This window comes from Marmota flaviventris, chromosome 1, assembly GCF_047511675.1.
Source record: "Marmota flaviventris isolate mMarFla1 chromosome 1, mMarFla1.hap1, whole genome shotgun sequence".
In the NCBI taxonomy this organism is placed as follows: Eukaryota; Metazoa; Chordata; class Mammalia; order Rodentia; family Sciuridae; genus Marmota; species Marmota flaviventris.
Window position 1 is genome coordinate 74,663,564 of NC_092498.1, and position 26,354 is coordinate 74,689,917.

The following is a 26,354-nucleotide window of genomic DNA, read 5'->3' on the forward strand; positions in this document are numbered from 1 at the left end:
TCTATATTTATAAAGGACCAAATAACCAATAAATTGGCTCAAGCTTTGTGCTGTATGACCTATTGTCTATGAAAGGTGAGAATTTTGATAATAATAAATGGGTAACTCACTCTCTTCCCATATGTTACCTCTCAAAAATTAATCATAAGAACCATAAATTTGTTCCACATAATTATGCATTAACCCATTTCTCTGAAGCATCTTTTTCTGAAAATTTGGTGAGAAACACATTAATTAAGCACATATTTTAAAACATCTATTTGGTTTCTGGTGTGATTATAAATTTTCTTCTATATTCTCATGCAGAAAGGGATAAAGCTTGCCATATTACCACACTTCACTGCCAAGAAACATATTTTAATTCATTTTTTGGAATTAAAAACCAATGAACAAAATAAAAAAAAAAACATTTTCTATTTTTTAGCACAAGAAAATCTTATACCTGATATTTATTTCCACTCAGAAGAGTTAAGATGTTGAAGAAAAACTATTTAGTATCATAGACAACTATTGAATAGAACCTTTGAGTTAAAAGTGTCTCCTTAAGTCATCAAAGATCATTTGATACACTAAGAGGGAAAAGTATAGCAATCTGCAACTATGATCATTGCAGCATTACTGATTAATGCTTATTAATAATTAGAATCACACTGAGACTTGTGTTTCCCATGGTATTTCCTTTTCACGTTTCACAGGTTTTTCTCACAGATTAATAAATGGAAATTGAGTAAGAGTCAGTGGGAGACATAAAACTCTTTGGGAATGCATGCAACAAAAATATGCAGTACCACTTCATGTAAACTTCTGCTTTCTTCATGCAAAGGTGCCTATAAAAACTGAGACAATAAATTTTCTAATAGCTGAATTTTACATTAGCTCAGAAACACAATCTATTAAACCAATTCCATGATTTTGCATGAACAGAAGACTTGAAATGGTTTGAAGATTTCCAGCATAAATGTTCCATGGCCCAATTATTCTAATTAAATTTCTAAGAACAAAATCATAGAAGATTATTCCTTGCTTCGGTTTCTTGTTCTTTTGACGAGGGAGCAGAATAACCCGGTTTTTGGAGGAGGGCCCATCAGCATTGGGGCTTGGTTCTTGTGTGTGATTTTTATCTAGAAAAAAAAAAGAGAGAGAGAGAGAGAAGGAGTAATCTCCAAATACAATACTGATTTCACAGAATCCCTGCTAAGTATTTCATTTGTTACTGAAACACCACAAGAGTAAAATTTCCTTTCAGTTTTTTTTTAAATTTCTAACATACTTTTAAAGGAAACAAGGATATGCATTTAAATAATATTCCAATGCTAAATATACTAACAAAAAATAAAATTTAGCTGAAGTCACATTTAAATATGATGTTATCTCTAACCTAGCTAGTAGTACTGTAAAACCCCCAAACTCTTTATTTAGGCTATATGATAACTGACTATAATTTCTTGACCATTAGTTATGTATTATTTATTGAAAGCAGGAAAAGATGCACCATTACTGTATCCAGAGTCCCAGTGATGGCCCCACATTAACATGTGCTTAGTTGGAGAGCCTTATTTATCTTGCTAATCATATTGTTTCTTTCTTTCAACATGAACTGCAAGGTTTAATTCCCAAACAATCATTAAGAATGAAAGTCAAAAGTTAACATGCAAAAAAGGTCAGAAATGATGAACTAGCTTTCTAATTTGTTAATTAATTGGTAATAGAAAAGAATCAAATATTGAAAAGCCTGCTTAAAACACTTAGAGAGACTGTTCTAAAGCTACTCGTTTTGATTTCTTTAATATAAAACTACGAATCACCTTAAATGAGACAACCTTAAAGTAGATTATGTCTGCAATTTTCTCTAATTCAACTCTAAATTAGAGAAGACATTTTATGAATATATGCTATGCTCAAAGCTAATTGAAAGCAATTATCAAAGTGGCATTTTGTCTGTGACTTTAAGATACATTGTAAGATAATAAATGATTCTCATTATGTAATAAAAAGGTCACATCTTGCCTTTGGGCTAGTGACGCTAAGAGTTTTTCAAAAGCAATCTGAGACATTTTCTTTAGCTTACTGTGACTAATACAAGAACCATCGCTTATTAAATATCAGTTGTCACCTGCACGGTATCCCTATCAGAGATGAGTATTTCTTTCAAAAAGAAACACCACCTCATTAAAACCTGCAAAAAATATATCTCTTAAAGTGCATACCTGACATTTTCAAGTTAAAATGAATATCCTTCACTTGTCATTCATTAATAGCAATGAAACAAAAAGAAAAAAGTTTGTCACATGAACAGGATCATTAAAATCAGTACTAGGCTTTTGGCAAATGGAAATTCACTTCACAGCCTAGAAAGACAGGAGTAAGTGAGAAACCTTGAAAGAATGAACAACTTTATTTAAGTCTGTTGGAATCAGGTTATACTAGAAGGGTTCAGTGTTCTTCTTTTCACTGTAAAAATAAATTGCACTTGTAAAAGGTCACTAGGCTAAGCTGGCCCCAAATCTCTGGATATCTTACTTTATTATATTTTTGTTATCTTAAGAAGTGGGCAGATGATAGCCACACAGATGAGATGCCAAAAATGTACCTGTCTGTATAGATTTAAAATGGTCTCTACCAAATTTTATCTCTTAATAATTGTTTTAGATTACACTGAATATTAAGCCATTGATTTTTAAACTCCTCTGAATTCTAGCTTTAGACAAGATCTAATATAGTATCAATCATCATTTATTCGTTTTATAAAATTTATTCAGCCTCTATTATTCTTTGGACATTTTACCAGGAACTTAGAATAAATAGACCATACACAATTTTTGCTCCCAAGAAATTATAGTCTAGTAGGACTGAGAACTTGAGGAAGCACATTTAATATTATTATCCACACTGAAATAGGAGGCTAAGCAAAGGCACTGTATTTTTCTGTGCTGGAAATGAAAATGAGTCAATTTATACATGCAAAAAAAATGTTATTTTTAAATGAGTACCTGGGGAAGTGGTTATTACCTATTACTTACATGATAACCTTAAAGTCAAATGAAACAGCAGGTAAAATTAGAAGACATATTTCTGATTCACAATTGCTAGACTAACTCCTTTAAAAGGTATAGTATAAAGACATTTCAGAAAATGAGATAATTTTATTCAATTGTTATTAAGTCTTTGGAAGAAATTTATTTTTATAGTCACATATAAAATGAGCATCAATTTATGACAAAGTATAGCCAAGATGTCACAAATTATTGCCTATGAGATTTTTGTTTGTTCTTGTGTGGTTTCTTTTAGGTATTTGAATTTTGTTGGATCATGAGTATCTTTATATTGAATATCCTTCTTCAGAAGAAATCATGTTCTTATTCCTTTGAAATAACAGTATCTCATTCAAATCTCTTTACAGACTATGACTCTGTATCCTTGTTACTAATAATTCACTTCTATTTTTCTGTTTTGAAAGAGTTTAACAGCCAATTCTATTTTTATAATTATTTATAATCTGATTTCTTCTTTGTTTAACTTCTCTGTTTAACTTCTTTGTTTAACTTTTGGTCAAAATATACAACTCTTTTTAAAATCTAACTTTATTTCTGTAAAGAATTAATTCCATATCATTTTTATCTGTCCATGGAAATGAAAAACAACTGGTTATTTCCCTCTTGGTGAGGGGAGGTAACATGGAGAAAACCAGCATTCACAAAATATCTATAATGTGTCCAGGTTCTCTGCACATATCCTCTCATTGGAAAATTACATGTCTTTGTATATTTGGGCAGAAGCAAAAATGAACCCATTAGAGATAAACCTGGAATGACTGCAGAAGTTAGAACATTGCCGTAAAACTGCAAGGTAAATGTTGTCGTCAATGGAATGATCCTCTATCAAAACTCTTCCTGTCTCCTGAGCATCTACTAGTTTGAAACCAACAGCAGCAGAAGAAAGGAATTTCTGCTGCCCATGGTTTTTCTATTTGTCTTTCTATTTCAAACTAATTTTGTCCATATCTAAAAATATGGAAATTAAAAATTTGATTTTGGTTTTAGTTTTATGAAACAAGGATTTAACATAGAAACCAACAACCAAATCAAAGATAAAAAGCATTGTTTTTTGGTGGTAAACTGTTAATATTATTAAGGTTGCATAGTGTGCTAGCTTTAGCTCCTAATAGTAAAAATGCCAGCACAAATATATGCAATTATTATTTATCAATTAATTTTTTTCAAAGACTAATAGTAAGAATAAAGTATTTATTTGGCTTTTATTCTGGGCTGAGTTTTATATCCATTGTTTGCTATCTGGGACTTTTGGGATATTGTTGTCATTCATTTCTCTCATTGGTACTGTAAAGATTTTAATATAGTGTCTTATTGGTTTCCTGTAAACATAAATGAATCGATGTACACAAAATGCTTAGAATGTTATTTGGCACATAAAAAGCACTCATTAACTGTTAATTATTAGTAGGAGAATTAGAGTAATGTTAGTGTTAAAAACCATCTCTCCACAAAATGAATTAAATACAGTGTACCTAAAACTAACACAAAATTAACAGAAAATTACTTACACATATGGAGTAAACTATTATAAGAATCAGAACAGTTCATCTGAGGAATGGACTTGTGACACAGTACTATTGATGAGACAAGTCTATAATTGTAGTTTTTCAAATATTATCTTGATATAAATGTTAAATAACTTTAAAAATTCCCTATGCAGTGATTATATTGTATCCCAGTGTTCTTAGTTCTTCAAATGCAGTCCAAAAACAAGGCACTTACATCATTCTTAAGAAATACAGATTCCCCATAACTTCTGAATCAGATTCTACTTTATAACAAGAATCACACATGATTTATATGCATGTTTAAATTTGGGAAACCTGGGTCCATATGTCATTTTATTTTCTTCCTAAGAGGCAAGGTCAATAAATCACTGCTGACTGAAAGAGAACAGCATCCCAAAATATGACTGAGAATTAATAGTAACAAAACAAATATTTTCAATTACTTGTTATCTTTATACTTAATCTTCTAGGTACCACCTAATTTTCATTTAGTGCTGGAGATTTCAAGTTAAATAGCCTTTTTCTTTTCTTAACCTATGAATTTTCTAGTCTAATGACAGTGAGAAATATGTATACATGTTGTGCTATAGAGATCCTTTCAGTTTGTAACACACACACACACACACACACACACAAAATTAGGATCATGGTAGAAGGACAGTGATGTAATTAAAGGAGTTTCAGTCACACCATCATAAATTAAGGGTTGGGTGCAAGACCAGAGGCAGGAAAAGGAGGTATATGGTTAATGTAGTAATTCAGAAAAGAAGTTCAAGAACTTTAGTTATGGTAGTGCCAAAGACATTGCAGTAGGGGGCATATATAAAAGGCATTCAGGAGGAAAAATCTATAGGCTGAAGCAGATGACTGGATGTGTGGTATATTGGAAAAGGAAAAATTTCTAGTATGATTCCCATGCTTTGGGTATTAGTTGTTAGTTGTGAAGTGACACTATTTTATAGCAAAATAAGCATTTTTTTTTTTTTTTTTTTTGGCAGGGATGAGAATCAGAAAGTTAGTGAAGTCAGAGTTGAATGTGACATTTTAAAGGAGAGGTTCAAGATTTTTTGAAAATGTGAGTCTGGTGTTTAGAATGGGGAATAGGTCTTCAGACAGATTTAGTTTTGCTACACATATAGTAATATCATTCACTTAGATTACTGAAGAATGGTATAGCAAATATAAACAGCAGATGTTAGACTTTGTTACTTGGGAGTATGGAAATTAGGGGATAAAGGAAGAGAATGATATCCTATGAAGAATATGAGTACAAAGAACAGGAGAGGCAGGAGAAAAAATGGAAAAAAAATGCCATTATGAAAACATTTCCAATCCATCTTCCGTGTGGCTTATTTCTCTTTTATTAAGTAAGGTGAAGACTTAATATTCCATTAATCTAGTAATATGCATGTGTATAAGTTAGTTTTGTGTCACTGTGACCAAAATTCATAACAGAAACAACTGAGAGGAGAAAAGGTTTATTGTGCCTTCTGGTTTCAGAGGATTAGTGCATAGGTGGCCAGCCCCATTTCTCTGGGCCATAAAGATGAGGCAGAACCTCATGGCAGAAGGGTGTAGTAGAGGAATTCTACACAGTTCATGGCATCCAAGAAGCAGAGAAAGGAGAATTCATGGAAAACACCCTTCCAGGGCACATCCCCAGTGAACTACTTCATCCAATTATTTCCCACCTCCCAATAGTCCATTCAGTTATCAATTCATTTGATGGATTAATACACTGATGAGCCCTAATGATCCAGTTGCTGCCTAAAAGCTGCACTTCTGAAACTCATTGTATTGGGAGGCAATGCTTTCAACATGTGAGCTTTGGGATTGGAGAGGACATTGCAGATTCAAGCCAAAGCTGCATGTATGCTGACGTTATTCACAATGGTCTGCATATAAGGGATGTAAAGTATTAAAATGTTTAACCTAATTCTAAACACAGAAATAATCATATTTGAAAGCTACATATGTAGGATCTTTAGGTAGATATCCATGTAATTCTGAGATTGGCAAATATTTTCTGTAAAGGGCTAGAAGATATGTTTTTTATACTATAGGCTATGTGGTCTTAACCTACAGTGCCACTGTAGACCATTGGTACTTTTAGACTCTATGTAAATAAATGACTGTGGCCATGTTTCAATAAAATTTGTTTAAGAAATAACATTTGAATTTCACATAATTTTCTCATTATAAAATATTTTATTTTTTTTCAACCATTTATAAATATGAAAACCATTTTAACTCTTTAGCTGTACAAAAATAAGAAATTGGTCATTTTTGGCCCACAAGGTCATAATGTGCTAATACTTGATGTTATTAAGTAAAATACTAAAAAGTAAACCTAGAATTATGAAACATAAAGTGAAAGAACAAATTTTAATTTATAATCATGATTTATTGGGCTCATAGCTAAAATATGGATAAAAGTGAAAATAATTTTCTATGGCATGTCTTTGCTCTACTGAGTGCCACCATTGGAATCTATTTTGTTAAAAATCTGAATTGGAATATATACTAACTGCCTTGATTTCAGTATTATACCAACTGATCAAATTTTGTTTAAGTACATAAAGTCTTTAATTAATTCTCATTGTTGTATACTAGGGTGAGCTTAATAACATGATTCTTTGAAAGTAACTCAGTGCATAGCAACTTACTTTTAAAATAAAAGTAAGGAGTCTAGGAGCTGGGGGTGGTAGCACATGCCTATAATTCCAGGAACTTAGGAGTCTAAGGTAGAGGGATCACAAGTTACAGATCAGCCTCAGCAATTTAGCAAGACCCTCTCTGAAAAATTTAAAAGTTAAAAGAATCAGGATATAGCTCAGTGGTAAAGCACTCCTGGATTCAATCTTTAGTACCAATAAATAAATAATCAAGTCAATAAATAAAAATAGAGATATTCTCTCTGAATCTAGCCAAAATTTTCTTTCCCTGCTTCATCTCTTTGAGAGTTCATTATTACTGGATTTAATCAGCTACCTTAAAATAAATGGGATTTTCGGAAAATAAATGCCATTGAATATGTGTGGGCAGACAATTTAGCAATTATCTAGAACATTAAAAGCTACTTCAGATTGTATCCTTTCAATAATGGAAACTATTTTGAATTCAAATATGTAGTTGAGCCATATGACAGCAGGGATAAAGTGCATGCTGAATTTCTCAGGTCCATAACTGCCAAAAAAGAAAGGCAATGAAACATAATTTTCTAAAATCCCTTCCCAGCTTCTTTGTGATTCTACCCATTATTTTCTGGAATGATAGTAATTTTCAAGTTTAATATTAAAGTCTTTGATCTAACATCAAATTCAGAGAAATCATTGTGAAGATTTAAAACAAAGTCACTAAAAAATGAGGTTGAGAGGTTTATTTGCTGATGAAATTCACAAGCATTTTAAATATGTATGGAAAAGAAGAACCTTTTTCCTGAAAGTAATGGGCTATTTGATCACATTGCAAGAAAAATAGTCATAACTAGATCTGAAATATCTTTTAAGATATAAATTTTATTTTCCATTCCAAAATATTTTTATGGCTCTAAGTTGGTTGGCAATGAAGGTCAAAGACATTTGAAACCATTTTTAATATTCTAGTGTCTCTATGGAGAAATTATACCCACAATTTTAACCCTGTTTTTCTGTTTATCTTTTTATAGGGCATCTTCAAATATATGGTCACATAAAAAAAAAGAAAGAAAAACAACAGCAGAACAAAAGAAAACATTTTGGTGGTGAGATTCTCCTTCCTGATTATAACCAAGGTATATTTGCAACTAGAAGCTTTAATTTTCTTAATGAATAATGTTTCATATACAATTTTCTATGTAGTCTTTCTCATCTAGCATAGGGCTTCAGAATATAGACTTGGGATATAATATAACAGTTTGATTCTCACCTTGGCCAATGGCCAGCTATAAGGTGGTGGCCAATGGATATCCTGTTTTAGAGCCTTAGTCTATATTTATTAAAGAAGTATAAGAATAGCACCTACTTTGTAGGATCACTGCAAGCACTAAATGATACATGTCATACATATACTTTATAAATTTTACATATTATTTTTAGTGTAATTATGTACAGTTGAGTTAAAACCACATTTTGCTAAGCCATCTTCTATCTGAGATGACAAAGCTTTCAAAATATCTTGGTGGCACTGGGGAATTGCATATTATAGCTATCTGCTTTCTCTGTGAAATACCAGGCAGCATAATTCCTGCCACATGGTAGTTTCTACTTCTATTCAAAGGAAAGATTAGGGTGAAAAAAGTGTGGGGCATTTACTAGTCATCAGGAGTCCAATTCTTAGATTCAGCCATATCCTTTTCTCTTTGGAACATTATAGCACTGATCTAAAGACTTTCTTCTCCCTCAAAGTTAAAGCATTACATGTTAATCAAATTGGATACCCAGTATTGATGTCTTATCCATAAAACATATATTCAATGGTGTAATGATAACTGATATTCTCAACAGTGTGTCCAGGTCAATGATTAGGGAGCATAATTCAGTTGAACTAGTACTAAACTAGATGGAGAAAACTACCTGATTGTTTTCTGGATTCTATTTCAAAGAATTGTCCTACCACTATTCAGTTCCTCAAGATAATTTAGAAACCAGGATAATCCTTGATACTGTCTTTTTCTTATCTCTCATAACCAATCTGCTTATCAAAGTCAATTGATTTATCCCTCAAATATTTTTGGTATTTCTTGATTTTGCCCCCTTACTCCCACACTTTAAGGTCCAATTACAAAAGTCCTCTAACTGCTCATTGACTATCTTTTTAATCCATTCCCCACCCAGATGTTTTTTTCACCATGCAAGTAAGCTAACAATTCTCTCCTGATTAAACTTTTCTTTAATTCTATGAGACTCTGAAACTAAGGCTAAAAATTCCTCCTTTGGGCTTCAAGGTCCTACTGCTCTGATTCTTACACAATTTCCTGCTTGGCCCCATATCTGTTTCTGTCCCATATCTATCATTTTCTCTCTCAGATCCTTGTCATATCAGGCTCCTTCCCACACTGCATAGGACACTCTTTCCTTCCTTTGGGCTTCATCATTTCTTCTTCATCTTTTCTTTCTCAGGTCCACTGTGAGATTTTTAAAGCTTTCTGGATCTCTTTTGACCAAATAAAATCATTCTCTGTCACTTCCTTATTGTACCATTGAACCACAGTACCACAGTTCACAGTACCATGAACTTTTCCTTCATAATCCTCATATCATTATTAAAATCTTATATTTGTGAGAATATTTGGGTAATATATACCTGCTTTGACTTCATAAATCACATTTTGTTTTGGTTTTCTTTGTGCTGTTCCATTGTAATACTCTAGGACAAAATGTCAGCACTTGTTGTCCACACATCATGTTGATAAGACATTATTGGGTTATTAATATATGCTTTGTCAATAAGCATTTGTTAAATTACTCACCAATATTCTTGAGATGGTTTGGGCAAAATAGCTGCCTTATTTGATTAATTTTTATTCATTAGTTTGAACATCTTATTTAATAATATCCATCATGTTCACCCCAAAGAATTATCATGATGACACAATGGAATATGTTAAAATTCCTTGAGAAGTGTGCAACACCATGATGGCGGCGAGGGGAGTGCATTGCCCCCGTGTGCTGCTTCACTGTGTGGGAGTATGACAAGTCAGGACGGCTAAAGGCTATCTTGTTAGGAATTTCCAGCAATAGTGGGGTGCTCCGGAACCTGGAGGAAGGATTTCCATCGCACGAGGATCGGCTACGGGGACTCAAACGCGAGAGGTTTGTCGCACGGAGGGTAACACTGCTTATTCAGCAAATCGCCCCGTGGCTAGAGTCTGCAGCGCGCGCTGGGAAACGAGGAGATAGCGACGCAGGGATACAGCGCTGCAGTTTCTGCCAGCCGTGCAAGCACTGTACTCAGGGCTGAATTCTGGGTTTGAGACGGGGGAAGGAAGCGGTCCATCTCGGTTCTCCACACCAGTCAGACCACAGAGGAGGCCAGCAGCCACCATGTTGGAAAGCTGACGTCACTATCCCTGTTTTCGACTGACCGCAGCTCATTCAGCCATAGAACGGGTAATTTCAGGTTGCCATTCACCTGCGGCTTGCAGACAGATTGCTAGGGTTCAGTGCCTGGGTGCTTCTTAGAACCTGATCTTATCGGAGCGAACACCGAGCGCGGGGCGGCCGAGTTCCGGCTCCCGGAACCGCCCTGGCCCAGCGCTGCGGAGCCTGGGGAGGCTCCTTCTTGGACCCTGCTCCTATCAGAGCATACACCAAGCAATAAGTGGCCGAATTCCGGCTCCCGGAACTGAGCCCTCGGGGACTGCTTCTTGGAGCCTACTCTTATAGGAGCGTACACCGAGCATGGAGCGGCCGAGTTCCGGCTCCCGGAACTTCCCTGGCCCGGGGCTAGGAGCCCGCGGAAACTGCTTCTCGGTCCGGGTCCTGCTGAGGGCCGGTCAGGACTCACCCGTTGCTTTGGTTGCCCGGCAAGGGGAACGAAATGCTGCCATTCGCATAGGATACCAACATGGCAGAGATCTGATGTCATCAGAAAGCGGCGGAGGAGAGAACTTCATCAATACCAGCGGCGACAGAAACAGTTGGACTCCTGGTAGGGGGGGTGAGGCACAGACACCCGAGGCTCCTCAATTTGTCATCGAGCCAGAGGGGAGGAGCCGGGCTGCCGCCAGTGCCCGGAGCAGGCCAGCGGCTCGCCAGCGTGGTGACCGCGTGACCCCAATAGGAGAGGGGGTGGACCGGAGCCGCCACCCACACCCGCAAGGTGGGCAGACCTGCGACCCAGTGGTACATGGGTGTGGTAGGAGGGGCAGGGCAGAGCCGCCGTTCGCGCTTGCAAGGTAAACAGACCTGTGACAGCCTGGCGAGTCAGGCCCAGTGGCCTGCCAGTGTGGTACACACGTCACCCCAACTGGAGTAGGGGCAGAGCAGATCCTTCTCCCACGCCCGGATCAGGCCCTGCCGGTGTGGTGGCCACGTGACCCCAGTTGGAGTAGGGGCGGAGCGGAACCACCACCCGTGCCCCTAGGGTGAGCAGACCTGTGACCAACCTGCAGATCAGGCCCAGGGGTCCGCAGGCATGGTAGGAGGGGCAGGGCAGATCCGCCGCCTGCGCCTCCAAGGTAGGCAGACCTGCAACAGACCGGCGGATCAGGCCCAGGAGCCTGCCGGCGTGGTACACACACCACCCTAATTGGAGTAGGGGCAGAGCAGAGTCGCCGCCCGTGCCAGGAACAGGCCCAGCGTCCTGCAGGCGGGGTAGTCACGACACCCCAATTGGAGTAGGGGCAGAGCAGAGCCTCCACCCATGCCCGAAAGGTGGGCAGATCTGCGACCGACCAGCGGGACAGGCCCAGTGGCCTGCCGGTACGACAGACACGTCACCCCATTTGGAGTAGGGGCAGAGTAGAGCTGCCGCCTGCGCCTGCAGGGTAGGCAAACCTGCAACCGACCGGCGGATCAGGCCCGGTGGCCTGCCGGCGTGGTACACTCGTCACCCCAATTGGAGTACGGGCAGAACAGAGCCGCCGCCAGCGCCCAGAACAGGCCCAGTGACCTGCCGGCGTGGTAGCCACGACACCCCAATTGGAATAAGGAGAGAGCAGAGCCGCCGCCCGCGCCTGCAGGAAAGATACGCAAGCAGTATGAAAAGACAAGGAAAGAAAGGACCACAAGCAATGCAGGTCAACGCAACTTTAGAAGAGGTAACAGCTGCAGCAGATGGAATGTCAGATAAAGAATTCAGGATATACATGCTTCAGATGATCTGGAGTATCAAGGAAGACATTAAACAGCAAAATCAGACAATGAAAGATCACTTCGACAATGAATTACGCAAACAAATCCAGGAAGCAAAGGATCAACTATACAGGGAGATAGAGGTTATAAAAAACAAACAAACAGAAATCCTAGAAATGCAGGAAGCAATAAACCAACTGAAAAACTCAATGGAGAATACTACCAGGAGAGTAGAACACTTAGAAGATAGAACATCAGAAAATGAAGACAAAGTATTTCAACTGGAAAAGAACATAGACAGCTCAGCAAGACTGTTAAGAAACCATGAGCAGAACATCCAAGAAATATGGGATAACATTAAGAGACCAAACTTAAGAGTCATTGGGATACAGGAAGGTACAGAGCTCCAAACCAAAGGAATGAGCAGTCTATTCAATGAAATAATACGAGAAAACTTCCCAGACTTGAAGAATGAGATAGAATCCCAAATCCTAGAAGCCTACAGGACGCCGAATGTGCAAAATCATAAGAGATCCACACCTAGACACATTATAATGAAGATGCCCAACATACAGAATAAGGAGAGAATTTTAAAAGCTACAAGAGAAAGGAAGCAGATCACATTTAGGGGTAAGCCAATCAGGATAACAGCTGATCTTTCAACACAGACTCTGAAAGCTAGAAGATCCTGGAATAACATATTTCAAACACTGAAAGAAAATGGGTTCCAACCAAGAATTGTGTATCCAGTGAAATTAAGCTTCAGGATGGAAGATGAAATTAAAACCTTCCACGATAAACAAAAGTTTAAAGAATTCGCAGCTAGAAAACCATCTCTTCAAAACATCCTCGCCAAAGCATTACAGGAAGAGGAAATGGAAAATAACAATGAAAACCAACAGTGCGAGGTAGGACAGTAAAGGGGGGGAAAATAATCAAAGGGGAAAACAAACCATGTTTAGTAACAGAAATAAACAAATATGGCTGGAAGAACAACCCATATCTCAATAATAACCCTAAATGTTAATGGCTTAAACTCACAATTAAGAGACACAGGCTAGTAGAATGGATCACAAAACAAGACCCAACAATATGCTGCCTACAGGAGACGCATTTGATAGGAAAAGACATACATAGGCTGAAGGTGAAAGGTTGGGAAAAATCATATCACTCATATGGACTTCGGAAGCAAGCAGGAGTGTCCATACTCATATCAAATAAAATAGATTTCAAGCCAAAGTTAATCAAAAGGGATAAAGAGGGACACTACATACTGCTTAAGGGAACCATACACCAACAAGACATAACAATCATAAATATTTATGCCCCAAACAATGGTGTAGCTATGTTCGTCAAACAAACTCTTCTCAAGTTCAAGAGTCTAATAGACCACCATACCATAATCATGGGAGACTTCAACACACCTCTCTCGCCACTGGACAGATCTTCCAAACAAAAGTTGAATAAGGAAACTATAGAACTCAATAACACTATTAATAACCTAGACCTAATTGACATATATAGAGTATACCACCCAACATCAAGCAGTTACACTTTTTTCTCAGCAGCACACGGATCCTTCTCAAAAATAGATCATATATTATGTCACAGGGCAACTCTTAGACAATATAAAGGAGTAGAGATAATACCATGCATCTTATCTGATCATAATGGAATGAAACTGAAAATCAACGATAAAAGAAGGAAGGAAAAAGCATACATCACTTGGAGAATGAACAATAGGTTACTGAATGATCAATGGGTTATAGAAGACATCAAGGAGGAAATTAAAAAATTCTTAGAGATAAATGAAAACACAGACACAACATATCGGAATCTATGGGACACATTGAAAGCATTTCTAAGAGGAAAATTCATTGCTTGGAGTTCATTCCTTAAAAAAAGAAAAAAAACCAACAAATAAATGATCTCATACTTCATCTCAAAATCCTTGAAAAATAAGAGCAAAACAACAGCAAAAGAAGTAGAAGGCAAGAAATAATGAAAATCAGAGCTGAAATTAATGAAATCGAAACAAAAGAAACAATTGAAAAAATTGACAAAACTAAAAGTTGGTTCTTTGAAAAAATAAACAAAATCGACAGACCCTTAGCCATGCTAGCGAAGAGAAGAAGAGAGAGAACTCAAATTACTAGCATACGGGATGAAAAATGCAATATCACAACAGACACTTCAGAAATACCGAAGATAATCAAAAACTATTTTGAATCCTTATACTCCAATAAATTAGAAGATAGTGAAGGCATAGATAAATTTCTTAAGTCATATGATCTGCCCAGATTGAGTCAGGAGGATATAGAAAACCTAAACAGACCAATATCAATTGAGGAAATAGAAGAAACCATAAAAAGACTACCAACTAAGAAAAGCCCAGGACCGGATGGGTATACAGCAGAATTTTACAAAACCTTTAAAGAAGAACTAATACCAATACTTTTCAAGCTACTTCAGGAAATAGAAAAAGAGGGAGAACTTCCAAATTCATTCTATGAGGCCAACATCACCCTGATACCTAAACCAGACAAAGACACTTCAAAGAAAGAAAACTACAGACCAATATCTCTAATGAACCTAGATGCAAAAATCCTCAATAAAATTCTGGCGAATCGGATACAAAAACATATCAAAAAATTGTACACCATGATCAAGTAGGATTCATCCCTGGGATGCAAGGCTAGTTCAATATACAGAAATCAATAAATGTTATTCACCACATCAATAGACTTAAAAATAAGAACCATATGATCATCTCGATAGATGCGGAAAAAGCATTCGACAAAGTACAGCATCCCTTTATGTTCAAAACTCTAGAAAAACTAGGGATAACAGGAACATACCTCAATATTGTAAAAGCAATCTATGCTAAGCCTCAGGCTAGCATCATTCTGAATGGAGAAAAACTGAAGGCATTCCCTCTAAAATCTGGAACAAGACAGGGATGCCCTCTCTCTCCACTTCTGTTCAACATAGTTCTCGAAACACTGGCCAGAGCAATTAGACAGACGAAAGAAATTAAAGGCATAAAAATAGGAAAAGAAGAACTTAAATTATCACTATTTGCAGATGATATGATTCTATACCTAGCAGACCCAAAAGGCTCTACAAAGAAACTATTAGAGCTAATAAATGAATTCAGCAAAGTGGCAGGATATAAAATCAACACACATAAATCAAAGGCATTCCTGTATGTCAGCGACAAATCCTCTGAAATGGAAATGAGGACAACCACTCCATTCAAAATATCTTCAAAAAAAATAAAATACTTGGGAATCAACCTAACAAAAGAGGTGAAAGACTTATACAATGAAAACTACAGAACCGTAAAGAGAGAAATAGAAGAAGATCTTAGAAGATGGAAAAATATACCCTGTTCATGGATAGGCAGAAATAACATCATCAAAATGGTGATATTACCAAAAGTTCTCTATAGGTTTAATGCAATGCCAATCAAAATCCCAACGGCATTTCTTGTAGAAATAGAGAAAGCAATCATGAAATTCATATGGAAAAATAAAAGACCCAGAATAGCAAAAACAATGCTAAGCAGGAAGTGTGAATCAGGCGGTATAGTGATACCAGACTTCAAACTATACTACAGAGCAATAGTAACAAAAACAGCATGGTACTGGTACCAAAACAGGCAGGTGGACCAATGGTACAGAATAGAGGACACAGAAACCAATCCACAAAACTACAACTATCTTATATTTGATAAAGGGGCTAAAAGCATGCAATGGAGGAAGGATAGCATCTTCAACAAATGGTGCTGGGAAAACTGGAAATCCATATGCAACAAAATGAAACTGAATCCCTTTCTCTCGCCATGCACAAAAGTGAATTCAAAATGGATCAAGGAGCTTGATATCAAATCAGAGACGCGCCGTCTGATAGAAGAAAAAGTTGGCTACGATCTACAGTCGGTGGGGTCGGGCTCCAAATTCCTCAATAGGACACCCATAGCACAAAAGTTAATAACTAGAATCAACAAATGGGACTTACTCAAACTAAAAAGTTTTTTCTCAGCAAAAGAAACAATAAGAGAGGTAAATAGGGAGCCTACACCCTGGGAACAAATCTTTACTCCTCACACTTCAGATAGAGCCCTAATATCCAGAGTATACAAAGAACTCAAAAAATTAGACAATAAGAGAACAAACAACCCAATCAACAAATGCGCCAAGGACCTGAACAGACACTTCTCAGAGGAGGACATACAGTCAATCAACAAGTACATGAAAAAATGCTCAACATCTCTAGCTGTCAGAGAAATGCAAATCAAAACCACCCTAAGATACCATCTCACTCCAGTAAGATTGGCAGCCATTAGGAAGTCAAACAACAACAAGTGCTGGCGAGGATGTGGGGAAAAGGGTACACTTGTACATTGCTGGTGGGACTGCAAATTGGTGCAGCCAATTTGGAAAGCAGTATGGAGATTTCTTGGAAAGCTGGGAATGGAGCCACCATTTGACCCAGCTATTCCCCTTCTCGGTCTATTCCCTAAAGACCTAAAAAGAGCATGCTACAGGGACACTGCTACATCGATGTTCATAGCAGCACAGTTCACAATAGCAAGACTGTGGAACCAACCTAGATGCCCTTCAATAGACGAATGGATAAAAAAATGTGGCATTTATACACAATGGAGTATTACTCTGCATTAAAAAATGACAAAATCATAGAATTTACAGGGAAATGGATGGCATTAGAGCAGATTATGCTAAGTGAAGCTAGCCAATCCCTAAAAAACAAATGCCAAATGTCTTCTTTGATATAAGGAGAGTAACTAAGATCAGAGTAGGGACGAAGAGCAGGAGAAGAAGATTAACATTTAACAGGGATGAGAGGTGGGAGGGAAAGGGAGAGAGAAGGGAAATTGCATGGTAATGGAAGGAGACCCTCAGGGTTATACAGTGGAGGGGGTAGAGAGAGAGGAGGGGAGGGGAGGGGAGAGGTGGGGAGGGGGGAGGGTGGAGGATGGGAAAGGCAGCGGAGCACAACAGACACTAGTATGGCAATATGTAAATCAATGGATGTGTAACTGATGTGATTCTGCAATCTGTGTATGGGGTGAAGGTGGGAGTTCATAACGCACTTGAATCAAAGTGTGGAATATGATATGTCAAGAAATTTGTAATGTTTTGAACAACCCACAATAAAAAATTAAAAAAAAATATTCCTTGAATTTCTTAAGTATCCTCAAATGAACCATGTGCAATGTGTTCTGAATATCCAAAGAAATAAAAACAATAAGTTATAAAATTATTTTTAGTTTATTTCCTAGAGGGGTTTTAAGTCCATGTATATATTTTTTTAAATGGGTAGGAACCTTTGTAAAACACTGGACCAGTTTTTATTAACAGATAAGAAGGCTTACTCATTAAAATTTTGAACAATACAGATTGTTGCCTCTTAACAAAAAGCTTAGAATATGTTTTTGGCCTCATTTCCTAATTTTAATACAGAAAAATCAAAGAAAACAAAGAGATAAATAAAGTGTGATCAGAAGGCAAGTGTGAGAGAAAAGTCAAACTCAGGTCTGGTGATTCTATTGTCTGTATCCACCAGAAGACAGCTTTCCAACTGCTGAAAGAAATTGAAACTGTGAATTAGTTGACAATTTCCACCAACAAGGAGATTACGAACTCAAGTTGAACTAGATGTGAATATTGGTCCTCTTGAAAGCTTAAAAGTCCATTGGGTACAACAATTTCATCCCTTTTAGCACATTTACAGTCTATGTCCATATCAATATGAATGCAAAATTTATTACAGATTTAGCATGTCTCTTTTCAATTTTGCATATTGTGTTCAACTGGCTTTGGAGTTACTGTTGGAGACTACAAAAATGAGAGATTATTATCTTTTAACCAAAGTGAAATGAATTTCTCAAAATTGAAACCAATAACTTTCAAAATAAATAGAAGAACAATTTATGCTTATGTAAAATATTTAAATAAAATATATTAAAGAAGTATAAAAAGTTAAAGCCCAATTATAAATACAACATTTGGGAAAGCTTTTAAAATATAATGTACGAAGAAAAAAATCTTTAAAATATTTTTGTGCAAAATGCAATCAAATTTAATCAGTTTGGCATTAATTAAGCTCTAATAATGTACTTCAGTAACTTCCCTAAGTAGTGGATCCGTTTCCCCTTCATCCAGGTCGATTTGTACACATTATGGTGTCATCATAATTTTAAAACATACTGAGAAAATGACAGAGCTGCAAAATTAAAATAAATGATTAATGGTATTTTTTTTTCATGTTTTGTTCTAATAGGTATTACTGAGCCTTTAACTTAATACAGCTGTCAAGCTAACGGGTTCTACAGATCCAGCTATGAACCGAAATGGAAATTACATATTCCAGAGACACCTAAAGATGACACTTTGGAATATTTTAAATTTTAATTAGTAGGTGCAATTGTTTTGTTCCCCTGTAACCACTGCAAATTAATTGGAAATCAGTCTCATCCAATTTTTTTTTTTTTTTTTAACAACCTGAAATGAAGAGATTGGTGCTTTACACCTTAACATTCTTGTTTGGGGGCCAGAAAGCACACATGCAGTAAATTGCATTGTCAATTACAAAAAAACAACAACTGTTGTAAAATTAAGAAAAATTATGCATAGGTAAACAAAACTAATTAATGCATAAGTAACAGGGGAACACACAAAATAATACCCAACTAAACACAAATGTGTCAGTCTTTGGGAAAAAATTAAGGTTTAGAAATGTAAATTTATGCAAAAGTATTTACCAATTAAGATTTAGGTAAAAGGGTGCTTTTAATCTATGTTTTATTTAACTGTTTTTAGGGTATAGTACCACTCACACCTTAAAAGCCTACAGTGTGCCCACTAGAATAGCAGTCTGATTGTTCAAATGTTTTAAGATGGCAGATGACTGTAATTTAATTTTCTATTCCTCAAAATACCAGGATGTAGGCTCATTAAATAACAAACTGTAGTATTTCCTTTTTTAAACTTTCTCATTATTCACTATTTAAATATTAGACACATTGCAATTTCTAGGCACAGCAAAATGTTCATTATCTGTACCTGCATGTTAAATATTTTCCTCCAGATAATTTATGGGTTACTATTTTTCTTCCATGACTGAAAATACAGCACATTCCCTTGTTGAATTTTTTTCTCTTTTGAAATCAAGTCATTAGAGCAGCTTAACATTCTTTAAAAAGTGTGTCTACTAAGCCAGCAAGTGTTAAGTTTCAATAGCTGTCTAACTTTTAATAAGAAAATAATACTTTTATCAAATTTTCACAACAAGACTGATTATTAGGAAATCAACCAGGTACATTAAACATTATTTTATAGTATTTAATCAGTTTAATGCAAGGGTCTTGGGAGATTCAGGTTTGGTAAATTTGCAGATAACTTTCATAGCATTATTCTATTCTGAATAAATTTTAACATAATTTACTTTTTAGATGATTATTAATGATGTTATATATTACAACAAAATGCTGTCTTTTCCTAAAATGAGTTTATCTGTAAATGATAATATGAAAACAATAAGTGTCTATTTTCATAATATTTAAAGATTTATTAGCCAAACTTAAAGTGTCAAATTTTGTTCTAACATAAAATAATATGGGTTTGACTCTTGTTTTCCTGTTGCATAATTCAGGATTATAGGGAAGTTGGTCTAAATTATAAAATTAAAGAAATCTAGATGAATTATTAAATATAACAATATACACCCTAAAATCAATGCTTTCTCTGTGTTGCTAAATGTGATATAACAATTTTCAAGAACATTTAAATATTTCCTTGTGATGTGTAGTAACTCATTTTAGGAATAAGGAAACAGTTTCAAGAAAATCCATTAAGTAACTCTCTGAAATCCAGAAGTCACTGATATAATAGAAGACCTAACCTTGGAATCTGGCCCTCATTCCTACTTTCTACCCATTGTGACACTCTTTCTTAACATAGTAATTTTCCTAAGTAGTTTTTCCCTCCCTCCTTATAGGAATCGAATGAAACATTGCTTTCAAGGAGTGAAAAATATTTTTAACTTCTGACTGCATTTAATTTCTGCTAAAGTGCAAGAAAAGTTGACTATTTCACTTGCAGATGCCAGCTTCCTCAAAATAACTTTTAAAATAGTGAAACCTAGAATAGGTCTTAAATAAAAAGCTGAAAACAGAAGTTTTAATAAAACTTCTGTAATAAGAGAGTAGTAAGACTATAACTTCTAATTTGTTTTTAGTCTTCAGGTCTTTGGTTAGTTAGCTTAGGTATTAGGCATAAGGAGATCTACCTACTGTAAAAAAGGACAAATTCTAGCTATTTGCCTACTTTTCAAAATTGCTCCATTTTCTCATAAGTCTTTCCCTGTGTACTGTTTAAATTTAGGTTTTGCCAGGTTCTTGGCAGGAAACATAGTTCTACCTTTGAGTTGACATTAAGAAAACTTATTATTTAGCTAATAATCAAAAGGGAGGTATAAGCACAAACTATGGGGAAAATTAGCAGATGTCAATGTATCTTCTAATATGATATTAGATGAAATGCTCTTCTAAATACTATTACAAAATAAAAAGGATTTTCATGATATTCAACTTTGGATCTTTGAGAGGGTCATTAAAGCAGTATCCTCTTAAAATGGCTTATTTTTGTTTTTAAATGTAAATGTTCTGTATGACACTTGCTAGTTACAGAACTACTAGGGAATGTCCACATGGAAAGGCGCCTCACTGGACTGGCTACCTGCTTTACAACTAGATGTTCCCTTTTTCATCACAGTGTACTTTAGGACGCTTCAGAAATATGGCATTTCCTCTTCTGAACTTTTTATCCTTAGGCAAACAGGCTTAATGGACTAATGACAGGTTTAAGAGTAGAAAAACAGGTTAGAAAGTCCCAGTCACAGAACTCTTTGCTTCTTGACCTTGGATCACCTAAGCTTGCATCCAGGTTTAGAAGTCTCCCATACTAACAGATAACTAATAACAGTCTTAAAATGAATGTCTCTGTCTATAAAGTAATGGAAAACAAAAACCCCATGTGGTCATATACATCATTCTTGATACAGAGAAATATCTAAAATCTTAATCTTATCTTTAGAGGTAAATAAAAGAGCTGTGCTTTGGGGCCATATTATTTTCTCTTAAACAATGAGGTAGATGCTGTCTCAAATTGGCTGACTATAGGACAGAGGAGTAGAAAAAAATTAAAGACAGTTTATCAAAATGGGTATGACATTAAGATTAAAGATTTAAAAGATTTATTAGATATAGCTAGTATTTTTTAAGTGATATGAAAATGTGAAATATATTGTGAAATCCACAAGTTAGTGGATAAACATGCATGGGTGATAGGCTGATGAAATGCTGACTCTTGGAGAGAATTCAGTCACATCTAAGAAGAGCCATGAGCAATATAACATCTAAGGACATAGGGGATGATTTCAGGTCTAGCCAAGAGGGAGTAAGTACACTCTGTTGCTCCCACTGGATATGGCTATAAACCCTGAACATCCTACACCAAGCCTCTGTCTGAGGATACCAAAAAGTAAATAATAACAGACAGATTAGGGAAAAATGTCAGAACACTAAATGCTACAGAATTAGTGATGATGTTCCTGCTGTTGTTTCTCCCTTCTTGTATCTCCTGGCTTGGACTTAACTGGAGCTTCTTTATTTATATTGGGCACTGTATACCAGGTATACATAGAGTTTCAAGGAAAATCCTATCTTTCTCATTTAAAGAATAGGAGAGTAAAGCCCTTCAGACCAAAGACAGTAAGGAAAATAAAGTGTTGTACACCAACCCTACCACAATCTCTACCAACACAGGTCCATAGCTGATTACATAGTAGAGGCAGGTGCCTAACACTTTAGTGCAGGACAGACTTTAACTCATTAAAGGAATTATGGGCTCAATAGGGATCTCCTATTTCGTTCTTTCTCTCTGTATCCCCTTGCCATCCTGGAGGAAGATGCTACTTCAGGAAATACATGGCAGAGCAGAAAAACTAAACTCTTAGATTCTTGCTAGAACATGAGACTACATGAAATGAAAAACATTAGAGAGATCATGGAGAGGAGGGAGCTCAAGCAAGATATCCTGCCAAGCTTTGTAGAATTCCCTGAATTTGCTCTTTATTTGACTAGGCCTGGATGTGACCTTAAACAGAATACTGATAACTTATAACTGAATTAGAGTGTAGGCTACCATCGGGAGTCCAGACAGACATATAGATCTTTTACATGAAATATAAATCTGAACAATATTACAAATACTTTGAAAACTGAGCTGATATCAGGGCCACAACTTATAGAAGATGAATTAACATCTGTGACCTGAACCTAACCTGGTAAGGCACCTGCTAGAATAACAATAATGACAACAGCAAAGCAATATTCCCCATGGGAATTAAATAATAGCCAGGCCCTCAAAACATGATATTTAAGATGTTCAGGACATAACTCATAATTTCTCAAAATAAAAAGAACCAGGAAAATTTCAAAAACGTATATGGTATAAGACACCCAGTGATACAAGCCTTGAGATGATATAATTGTTGGGATTAACAAACAAGGAGTTAGCAGCTATTATAATCATGTTCCAAGAAATAATGGGAGACACTTCAAGAGTAAAGACAGAAAGTGGTAGGTGAGGAATAGAAGATACAAAAGGAATCATTGGAAAATTGTACAACTGAAAATTCAGTTTAAAACTGAAAAATACAATTATCAAAACAAAAACTGTAAGTTTTTAGGCTCAAGAATAAAATGGAGATAAGAGGGGAAAACAGCAATGAACTTGAATGAAGGAAATGTTTATTATCCTATCTAAATAATAGAAAGAACCAGAGGAAAGAAAAAAGAATGAACAGGCTCAGAGATCTGAGACAATAAAGTATGTAATATGTACATGTCATCAGAGTTTTAGAAGAGGAGAAAGAGTGTTATGTAGAAATCAGTATTTGAAGAAATAATGACTGAAAACTTCCTGATTTGGCAAAACATAAATCTACAGACACATAAAACTCAGTAAAACTCAACTAGTATAAGCTCAAAGAAATCCATGCCCAGACTCATCAAAATCAAACTGCTGAAAACTAAGAACAAATTAAAAAGTTTAAAAGCAACCTGAGAAAACTGACATATTACATAGTGCAAGCAATGATTCAAATGATTATGGACTTACTGGAAATCATATTATGTAAAAGATAGTATGCAAGGTGTAAAGGGGAAATAAAGAAGAAATCTTAAAATGCTTACAGTTAGGTCAGAAGAGCTGGATGCACACACACACTAGCGGAGGGAGAAGCTTGTGGGTTTGGACACCATGGAGATATTAGCAGAGTCACAGAAGTACAAAGGATCAGGCAAATATTTCAGACAGATGGGGAGTTAAAGAGACTTCAGGAGGAAAGTGCTTTTAAGCTTGGCATTGAAGAAGAGCTTTTTTTTTTTTTAATTTGTGTGTATGCAAGTATCTATAATCCCATCATTGTCCAGAAAGATTTTGAAGTAACTTTAAAAATACATATATCCTAACAAAAGAGAATAATTAATTCAGGCAATCTGAGTAAAAGGGAAACATTAAGTATATAAATATAATAAACCACTGGTAAGATTAGATGAAAAAAGTGCAAACCATGGGTTTCAGAGAACTGTTGGAAGAAGCTATAGATTTCCTGAAGCTTGTCTGGAAGCTAGAGAATGAATTTATTTCTAAACCACAAAACAGAATGGGAATTTTAGGCACAATACAGAAGGACGCAGTATTGTTAGAGCAGGTAGCTAGATAGATGTAAACAAAAGTGTGGAAGGAAAATTCAGGTTCCACCCCTGGGTGGCACCCAACTGGCTGCTATATCTCCCCACAGACCAACTTGTGCACCAACAGCTCTCTGTCAATCTGAAGAAAGGATACAATCATCCTCCAAGGGACTAGTGGTAGTTGACCTTGGGATCATAATCCTATTGTTTGCATTGAGTTTTGTCAGGAGTTCCATAGTCTTTGGTGACATCTCTCCCCACTCACCACCCCCACCTTCATTTCATTTAGGTAGTGATAGGAACAGTTCTGACACAGTAAAATTGGTACAGGTGCAGAAACTTAGGCAGGTGTAATCATCCCACCCAAACTGAATAACTCCTGAGCAAGGAGGATACCAAGCAGAACTTAAAACCTTACAGTGCAGAAGACCACCCCTTTCTCTTGAAATGGCCAACTCCATGCTCTCTGGGGTGTACTTTTGTTTTGTTAAATAAAGCAACTTGCTTACTTATTCTCATCTGCTCTCTGTGTATTTTGATTTTAAGTTTTTTTTGGGGGGAATACAAAAACTGAGGAATCTCCACCCATAACAGTGTAAGTACGAATCTTCCAGGAGTGGTCCCTATTCAACATGCCAGGCTGGTGCTAGTGTTGGGGGTGTAATTTAAGGCCATGATGTGGATTCTGAATTGTATGCTATGTGAAATAAGGAGGTAATGGACTTGAATCAAGGGATGCAAGGTATCACAGCTGTGGTATTCAGTAGTAATTCTGGCAGTAATGTGAGGGATGGCTGTGCTACACTGAGAAGCAAAACATAAAAAGATCAAAAATATAAATAAGCTAATAAAGATTGAATTCTGTTATAAATAATGTGCTTTAGCTGATTATTACTTTTAGAGATACATTAAGACTCTGAAGAAGCACTGAGTGAAGCAGCAAGCATCATAATTAGGAGAAGGCAGTAGAGACCCATAGCCTGCTTACTCTTACTATGTAACCTTGGGCAAGTTACTTGACTTCTCGGGCTTCCAGTTTTTTAAAATTTATGATATGGAGATTATAATAACTCTACTTAAGATTAAATTATTTATGAATATTAGCACACTGAACAGAAAATAGTATATGGTATACATTTAATAAACATTAGGTATTGAGACAAAGGTTCCCCTTAAATATCTCTAGTCCTTTAAAATGTCTAGAAAAATCTATTGGCCTTCATCTACTTAGCAGTAAATTTCTGGGCCTGGAAAAATTTACATTTACAAAATCTTTCATTATCAGTATCAGTGGCCTGAGATTAATGGTATCTAGCAAGTGATTAAAGATTAAATATGGGCTGGGGATGTGGCTCAAGCGCTGGCGCGCTCGCCTGGCATGCATGCGGCCTGGTTCGATCCTCAGCACCACATACAAACAAAGATGTTGTGTCAGCCGAAAACTAAAAAATAAATATTACAAAAATTATCTCTCTCTCTCTCTAAAAAAAAAAGATTAAATAACATCTTACAATTATGATTATTTTTAATAATTAAACACAAAACTGAGATATATTAGGCCTGCACTGTTCCTCTTTACAATTTTAAAATTGTGCTGGAGTTTATGAAAACAAGGGCCAAAATGAAGAGATATATATATATATATATATATATATATATATACATACACATTTTACAGGTACCTGTAGTAACTGGGTAAGGGGAAAAGATCCCATCTTTCTAGATAAGTGTGCAAGCAAAGCCCAAGTGTTCAAGTCAAGGAAGTGCTAGAATCAGTGGAGGGAACTGTCATTCCAGTCAGAAAATTGTGTTTCATTGAACAGTGTTCATAGGGAAAATCAGAGCAGCAGGAGGCCTCAGGAATAACAGGGATCAAATTCTCCAGGCAGCAAGACCACCAGACTCAGCAGGGAGCAGCTAAGTGCTAGGTCAGGGCTGTGTGGCATCTTGAAAGTATTTACACACGAGAAGCTGAGATTGGGTGAGTAGGTTCAGGATCCAGAGAGGTATATACCAGGAAAGGTACCTAGAAGGGCAAAGGAAGACCTACACACATAAATGCTTTCCAGAAGTTACTGTGGCTACAGTTGTCACTTTGATGAGTCCTCATATATCACCTGTGGTTTGATGTTTCACCATTTAGCTTATGATCATGAATAAATTCCTTCGCATTCTCTATGATGTAGGAGAAAGTTTCAGGAATTTTCTCTACCTTATTATAGACAATGCGCCA

At 36.2% G+C, this 26,354-nt stretch overlaps 1 protein-coding gene across 6 annotated transcripts in view; it reads right to left on the reverse strand.

Annotated features, from left to right (window-relative positions):
* Window positions 1-1,013: 1,013 nt before the first annotated feature.
* The window catches only part of Dgkb (diacylglycerol kinase beta), a 618,799-nt gene continuing 593,458 nt past the window's right edge, over window positions 1,014-26,354 (reverse strand). For all 6 annotated transcript variants that reach the window (XM_071607991.1, XM_027932698.3, XM_027932697.3 and 3 more), the window contains one exon: window positions 1,014-1,121. In XM_071607991.1, the coding sequence (XP_071464092.1) occupies window positions 1,014-1,121 (108 nt within the window). The remainder of the gene's footprint in view (window positions 1,122-26,354) is intronic.